Source organism: Etheostoma cragini, chromosome 12, assembly GCF_013103735.1.
Source record: "Etheostoma cragini isolate CJK2018 chromosome 12, CSU_Ecrag_1.0, whole genome shotgun sequence".
Lineage (NCBI taxonomy): Eukaryota > Metazoa > Chordata > Actinopteri > Perciformes > Percidae > Etheostoma > Etheostoma cragini.
The window spans coordinates 10,733,875-10,741,900 of record NC_048418.1 but is presented as its reverse complement, the minus strand read 5'-3'; the positions used below and the strand labels follow the sequence as shown (position 1 = coordinate 10,741,900).

At 38.4% G+C, this 8,026-nt stretch overlaps 2 protein-coding genes across 5 annotated transcripts in view; both read left to right on the top strand.

The window, feature by feature from the left end:
• The window catches only part of ndc1 (NDC1 transmembrane nucleoporin), a 33,168-nt gene extending 28,853 nt beyond the window's left edge, over positions 1–4,315 (top strand). Inside the window, exon 19 of the mRNA XM_034888719.1 lies at positions 4,298–4,315. The gene's annotated coding sequence lies outside the window, so the exon portion shown is untranslated. The remainder of the gene's footprint in view (positions 1–4,297) is intronic.
• LOC117954747 (guanine nucleotide exchange factor VAV3-like) overlaps positions 1–8,026 on the top strand; it is a 47,716-nt gene that overhangs the window by 7,713 nt on the left and 31,977 nt on the right. For 2 of the 4 annotated variants that reach the window (XM_034888714.1, XM_034888717.1), the window contains exons 3-10: positions 3,097–3,155; positions 3,586–3,651; positions 4,324–4,441; positions 4,918–5,007; positions 5,454–5,522; positions 5,613–5,716; positions 6,373–6,472; positions 7,194–7,289. In XM_034888714.1, coding sequence (XP_034744605.1) covers positions 3,097–3,155; positions 3,586–3,651; positions 4,324–4,441; positions 4,918–5,007; positions 5,454–5,522; positions 5,613–5,716; positions 6,373–6,472; positions 7,194–7,289 — 702 coding nt within the window. Of the gene's footprint in view, positions 1–3,096; positions 3,156–3,585; positions 3,652–4,323; positions 4,442–4,914; positions 5,008–5,453; positions 5,523–5,612; positions 5,717–6,372; positions 6,473–7,193; positions 7,290–8,026 lie in introns of all 4 variants that reach the window. The other 2 variants (XM_034888713.1, XM_034888716.1) reach the window with 1 other exon arrangement.

Below are 8,026 nucleotides of genomic sequence, written 5' to 3'. Positions count from 1 at the left end.
CATCTGGGATCTGTCCTTTTTTTGGGGGGGGGGGGGATACTGTGATGGTTTTGGTGGGTGCTTTGGTTTCTTTGTTTTATCCTTCTGTGGTTTTTTGGTCCAGTCTTGTCTCCTTGTGTCTGTGTCTCAGTGTTTCCCCGGTAAGTGTTTGTTTGTTCTTCTTCCTGTTTTGTTTTGATAGTATGGTTTCCTGGGGCCTGTTGCACGAAAGTAGAATAAAGATATCCAGGATAAGTGAAAAAGCACAACTTGACTTAGTGTGATCTGCTCATCGCGGCTTAATCGGTTGCAGGTTTGCCGAGCCGGGAGTAACAGGTGAAGCTATGTCAAGCCAGGTGTAGATAGCTGGGATAAGTGCACGTTCACAGCTTTCTCAAATAGACCACGGTATCGATCACAGATTTACTGATGCAGAATTGAGAAGACTCATGTGCCATATGTTTTACCCAATGAGCAGCAGCTTCTAATGGAAAGTAATGAGGAGGGGAAGAATATGCAAAAAGGGAAATACGGCTCTTATCAAACGGAGAGAAAAAGCCCAACATAGCGGACCTGACTGAATGTGTGGGGTTTAAAAATAAAGCCTTTACCTTAAAAGTGAGCAGAGGGAACTAATGTTCCTCGGGAAATGGACTCTTTAAACTTCAGGCTTAATTTCAAACCCTTATTCACAACATATGAAAATGTTTTACAACCAAGCAACTAATCTCTATAAAATATTCCTAATTCTTTGTACAATTAATGTTCCTACAGAACAATCAGAAAGGGACAACAACTAGAAAAAGAAGTAAGTGACTTCAATACACGCTGTGAGCATATGAAAAACAATATTCATGTTTTTTTATTCTTCTGACAAGTGACAGCACCTAAATAAACAGATTAAGAAGCATTGTGGTGTTCCCGGTGTGATAATTGTAAACTATATACGTACTTTATAAAGGCCACATTATTATTCCGGTGATGTGAGACTATTTAAAAGTGGGAGCGGCCGCACGCCAGGCAGCCTCGACACACTACCGCCCCACCGGGAAAAGTCCCACTCCGCATCAGGGTGCCAGTGCAACTATTTCTAACTATCTAAACAACTGTAGTAGGGTTTAAATCCAACTTGCAACAACAATAGTGACAAGTAGGCTAATGCATGTTAATAAAAATAAAGCAGAACACATGCAGAAGACCACAGAATAACTGTTAAACACGTTTTTTTTTTTATCAGAGCTGCAGCTGATTTGACACATGAGACTCCAGGATTAATCTTAGCCTGGCTGTTAGCCTGCTCTGGACCAGGCTAGCCGCAAAGAATAAATCTCCATGGTTACTTGGCTGGGCTTAATTCAGTCTGGTTTCGTGCAACCGGGTCCAAGCTAAATTCATCCAGGATAACTTGAATATCCCAGCTTAATCCCTTATTCTAGTTTCGTGCAACAGGCCCCTGTATGCCTAGTCTTGTCTAGTTTTGCTTTGTGCCTGTCTGATTGTCCTGACCCGCCCTAATGGGATTCACCTGACATCTCACCTGTTCCCCGTTACCTCGTTACTGCTTGTATTTAACCTCTGTGTTCCCTTTGTCCCTTGTCATATCCTTTTGCCCTGTTGGTTTGGCCTGTCTGCATGTACCGGTGATGTTCCTGAGATTCCCTGTGAGTGTTTTTGTGTAGTGTTCCTCTGGTTGTTTTTTTTCCTCCCCCTTTTTTTCCTGGACCTTTTGTCCGTGATTAGCTTTTTTGATTTTTTTTCTGTGTTTTGCCCTTTTGGATTTTTGCCGGGGTTTTGCCTCTTGTGCTCCCTTTGTTCTGAACTGTTACAATAAACCCCTGTGTACCTACTCCTGCCTGTCTCCTCATCTCTGCGTTTGGGTCCTCCCTCCACCATAACAGTTTTTTTGTCAATTGGTAAAGCAAGTGATAGAGGTTTAAGACCAAAATGTAAATCTATCAGAGGTTGAAAATTGTCTTGAAAGACAGAGGAGTGGCATTTTGTGACCTCAATGCCTACATAGGTGATTTTTTTTTTCCTCTTTTTTTTCTATGGCTATCTTCAATGGAAGGTGGTCCAATGTATTTGTGGGTGTTGAATGGATGGACATTAACAAACTTTTATTCAAGTTAATTCTGGATCCAGCAAATGTACCACACAGTTAAACTTAACCGTGTTAAACGTGTTTTTTTTATATATATATATATATATATATATATATATATATATATTGTAGCCATGAATTTGGGGATCTAGTCTTATACACTGGGCAAGCGGTTCTATGCTTCGTGCAAATATTAATACAGAGGGCAACTTTGCCTCATTCCTGTGAGTAACTTGAAAGAGGGAGATATTGTTTGGTTGCTAAGGATTTGTGCTGTTGGCCATTTATACAGAAGACTAGTCCACGCCAGGAACCTGTCTACAATATTAAATCTTTGTAGGACCTCAAATAAATACGGCCGTTCAATCTGGTCGAATGCATTAAGGGAGATTATGACCAAGTCTTAACTTGCTTGTCTTTTGGTGTAAATTATATTTAAAGAGTCGCTTCAGACTAAAAGTTAAGGTTTTTATTGGGTATGAAGCCTTTTCAATTTAAGTGAACTAGTTTGGACTATCATCTTAGCTAAAATTTTGGCAAATAGTTTTCCATCCAAGTTTAAAAGAGAGCTTGGCCTACTTCCTGTGCGTCTGGTATTACTGCAAAAACATTCCTAAAGAATGACTGTACATTTGGTGCGTATAGGTTAATCGGGGTCAAGGAGGTGTTTTGTATATCTCAAATTACAATTAAATAATAAATAGCGTCCTTCCTTATCAGCAAATGTTTTTTAATGATGAAAGGTACTCCTTTTATTATTAGAATTGCTTTTGTGTCAAAGGTTGAGTGATATATAATGTAGCTTGTATCCACCTTGTTTTAAGTCGGTTGTGGGGGTCACTTTTCAGATGTGTTTCTTGGAGAAACATTACATCAGAGTTACCACTTTGCATTTTTATACTTTTTTAGCCATTATAGTCCCTTTCACCACTCACTTTCTCTCTACATGTCTGTCTCTCTCTTAGCCATTCACAAATAGAAATTAACAAAGCTTTTTTTTGTTTTTTTTCCAACAGGTAATGGACACTCTGTCCAAGCTCTCCTACACAGCAGTTGCACAGCAAAGAGGATTCAAGTAAGTCACCCCATACACAGTATACAAAAAAAGACTTTTCGTATAGTTACCCAGGGTGTGCTTAAAAAGTGCCCTGCCAGTTACACGTTATACCTCCACCTCCACCTTCACTCACAGATTTCCTGTTTAACCAGGGTTTTAACTTTGTCACCAGTACTGACACTCTTGTCACCACTAACAACAGCAATAAATAATTAAAGAGTAATTTTAGAGTAATAGAAACAGAAATCAGAGAAAATTTAAGGGTGTGTACCATGAAGACAGAAAAGAAAGATATGGGAATGTTCAACGGACTGTGACCTTGGAATTAACTATTCTATGTCACATCAAAAGTTAGTTTCTTGCCCAAAGTCACTCATTGATAATAGTTTCTTAATCAAGATTTTTCTATTACACACTGAGCCTCACGCTGCTTTGCTGTCATTTCCAGGCCATTTCCAACAGAGGAGAGTCTACAAGACGAGGACATTTACAGTAATCTGGAAGACTTGATTGAGTATGTATGAGACTCCTCTCTGTGGGGCCATTACTGGTGTTGATAGAACATGGTTATTTCACTTTGTAGTAGAATCAGCTTTGCTCATCATCCATGCTCTCCAGGGGTCTGGACACCCACATGGTCTGGTAAAAGGCTTGGCTCCATTTCTCTGTTACTGTCAGAGGGAACAAATGAGTAATGTTTTTGCTGAGTGCTTGCATAGCACCCACATTAAGGTTCTAGATGGGTGCTGTTGACAATTTAGATGGATATAGATCAATAAGAATAATCTAATATGTATAGAACCAATACATGTCTTATTTTTACGTCACATTAAAGAGCATGCTTTTTTTGAATTGTGCAATGTACAGTTCCTTTCTAAGTATTTCAATCTCCAACACATTCATTCATGATGAGTTATTGAAAATGAGAAAAAGATCAGCCAAAGTCCTGATTCTTCATGTATGATTGCATTGCTTAAAATCTTTCACAACAATTTGAAATCACGTAGATACTGTACAGAAAGTGTGTTGCTTTTGGTTTATATCTGTGAATGTTTCTAATTGTATACCATTTATCTTATTCACAAATTGTTGTCCCACAGCTTTCACAATGCATAAAGTAAATTGTGAATGACAATGAACACATTTTATAAATGTTAATTTGTGTGCGTGCGTGTGTGTGTGATAGTGAGAATGCCCTCGAGGATAAGGACGACTTGTATGCAGCAATCTACGGGCTGGAAGAAGACTATGCAGGTGGAGAGATCTATGAAGACCTCATGAGGACTGAGCAGCAACCCCCATTGGTATTGCAATGAGTCAAACACACACACACACACTTTAGAAAAAGAAAATATGGACACTATGCACACCAGAGGGTAATTCTCCTATTCCCATTAATTTATGTTAAAATTATTTTGTTGATAATGCCCGGACCTGCAGGGGTGGAACTCATCTGAGATCTCTCAGTGATGTGGACCGTCTATTCATCAGCCTCCTGTTGCATTTTCCTGCTGTATGTGATGCACGCAGGAGGAACTGTGCACACAATCTGCTTTAAAAATGAATGTCACCCGTAAATAAATTGTTTCACTTAAAGAAAAAAAAGAGAACTTATCAGAGATTTGAAATGTGGTGATGTGATTTGAATGCAGATATTTAATTTTAGTATTCTGAGTGCATATTTTGAATACACCGACTCACAACAGTGTTTGCAGAATAAACAAAAGTAAAGGAAGTAATGTTGTTTCAACACTTTCTAAGTTGTGCGTCTTTCTTAAAGCAGGCAGAGGTGGATGTCCGAAGCTGCTGCCTCACAGAGATCAAACAGACCGAGGAGAAATACACAGAGACCTTGGAGTCTATTGAGAAGGTACTGTGCATAAACATCCTGTTCTATAGTGCACTTAAATCATACGTTGTTTTATGACAAACACATGGCTTTGTTAATTAATCTGATAGAATTTTCTGTACAACTTTGGTGTATATCTTTGATTTGTTATGAGTGTGCAAAGTTAAGAAATAGCACAAATCTTTTACCATCGTAAATGGCATTTAAAAGGGGCATTTAATGAAAATTTCCAGTTACCATTTTTCTCAACATGCCCTGTAATCTGACATTTAATGTGATGTCTGTTATTAGTTTCAGTATGTGTGCACCCCAGCTGCTATTATTATTATTATTATTATTATTATTATTATTATTAGTAGTAGTAGTACAAATTAACTTTTGATATGGTTAATCCATTTATAAAATCAGTTTATGAAAGAGAAATGCTAAGATATTTCATTCCGCTTTCCAATTGTTTTTTTCTCCAGTATTTCCTGAATCCTTTGAGGATGTTTTTCTCCGCAGCTGAAATTGACAAAGTTTTTGTCAACATTCCAGTAAGTCCCACACGTTTCCCTTCTTGTCACATGACATGGAAATGAAATATTTATGTGTAGATACCTATGTCTTCTGTCTCTCTAATGCAGGACCTGGTTAAAGTTCACAAGAGCCTGATGGTCGACGTGCAGGACTCCATCTTAAACAAAAATGCCTTAAATCTCTACCAGATTTTTATCAGCTACAAAGAGAGGTATGCATGAACGCCATCTATTTCCATTTGTTAGTTTGCAAGAAAGCTACAGTAAGTAAATTGCCCCTGCTTTAGCATTTCCAAAAATGTTTTTCCCTTTTGTAGAGTCATGTCTCTCCGCTTTACATGTACAGAAGGTTTTGTTTTAGATTCATTAGATTGCTGTACTTTCCCCTTACAATTTGCTTTCCATGCACTGGCCAGAACCATTACCATACATTGTCTTGCAGTACTGAGGCAGACATGTACACTTAATTTACATCAGACCTTTTGAATTTCGGATCTATTCTGCATGCAGGTTGTTTTCATGACAATCCTCTACATGTTGTTACGTGTGTTAAAAAAGCCAGTTTGTTCTATTTCAGTTATCTATAAAATTCAGTTAAAACGGAAATTACTAGAAATAGGTCTTCCCACATAAAAGGAAGGATTTCCGTCTTGATCGTATCATGGCAGATCATGGTAGATGACATTTTTGCAACACATTCAGAGAATCATTTGATATCATCTGTATCACAAGCAACAAGATTGCAATTTATCATGAGTTACACTTTGTAATTCTGAGAAAGCACCTTATGACTAACTGGCTCTCGAAACACACTGCCCTGACCAGACTCTGACTGTACTGGCTCTACTGTCTTTCTTTTCAATTTTAGACTGCTCATTTATGGGGTATACTGCAGTCGGGTGGAGATAGCCATTGCAGTTTTAGATCTCATTTGCAAAGAGAAAGAGGATGTTCGCCTAAAGCTAGAGGTGAGACACCTGAATAAAACACGCACGCACACACACATTAACACACACACACACACACACACACACACACACACACACACACACACGCACTCCTGAACACAGATCCAGTTTCTCCGGCGTCCCCTAGTGTGTATTTTGTGCATTACACACGTACATTATGTTCTCTCCAGCTTTAAAAAGTTGAAAAACTATTAAAATAGTTTTTGGGGCATTTTAGGCCTTTATTTGACAGGACAGCTGAAGACATGAAAGGGGAGAAAGAGGGGGAATGACATGTACCAAAGAGTCGCAGGTTGGAATTGACCCGGCCCCCTGCGTTGATGTGTAAACTTCTAAATGTGGGCACCCGCTCTACCAACTGAGCTGTATGGGCACCCTTAAAATAGATTTATTTAATAGAGTTAAATAGATGATTTCATGTGATGGATTTATAATAAAATAAAATGTAAGATAATAAGTAATATCGATTTTAAAATGTTTAGTTTTGTGTTTTCTTAGTAAGCTGTGAGCTTGGTGCAAAACATTGCATACTCAATTTGAAATGAATTTTTTTGTTGAAGTTCAGGCCAAAAACCAAACAAGAACCGATGTAAGCTGAACATAGTTTTGTCTCTTGGTTGACCTGTCCTTGTGCAAAAAGTCTCAGTAACAATTAAGTTATCTGTGCAATGATGCACTATTGCTCACGCGGTTGTAAATATGTGTATGCTGTTTGTTGCAGGAGTGCTCAAAGAGAGCCAACAATGGGAAGTTTACACTGAGGGATTTGCTGGTTGTCCCAATGCAGAGAGTCCTCAAGTACCATCTACTTCTACAGGTAGGAATACTGGACTCTGCTGATTTAAAAAAAGAATGTTAGACAACATGTCTGACAGTTTTTTTTAAAGTCAGTTAAAGTATTTTGGAGATCAGCCAACTAGATAAACGTGTGTTAATCACTGAAATTACATCGGACTTGAAAATATTTTGTAATGTACAGTATTTGTATTGGCTTTATACAAATACTGCATAAATATGCAAGCAGAGCCACATGGAACATTTGGGCCTTACTGCCTTTAACTCCAGGACAAGGCAGCAGCGTTTGAGGCAGGGATAGGTACAGTTGTGGTCAAAAGTGTACATACACTTGTAGAAAATCACAATGTTATGGCTGTCTTGAGTCTTCAATAAGTTCTACAACTCTTATTTTTCTGTGATAGAGTGATCGGAACACATACATGTTTGTCACAAAAAACAGTCATAAAGTTTGGTTCTTTCATAAATTTATTATGGGTCTGCTGAAAATGTCACCAAATCTGCTGGGTCAAAAATATACATACAGCAACATTAGTATTTGGTTACATGTCCCTTGGCCATTTTCACGGCAACTAGGCGCTTTTGGTAGCCATCCACAAGGTCCTGGCAAGCTTCAGGTCGAATGTTTGACCACTCTTCTTGACAGAATTGGTGCAGTTCAGCTAAATGTGATGGTTTTTTTTGCATGAACCTGTTTCTTTAGCACTGTCCACATGTTCTCAATGGGGTTTAAGTCAGGACTTTGGGAAGGCCATTCTA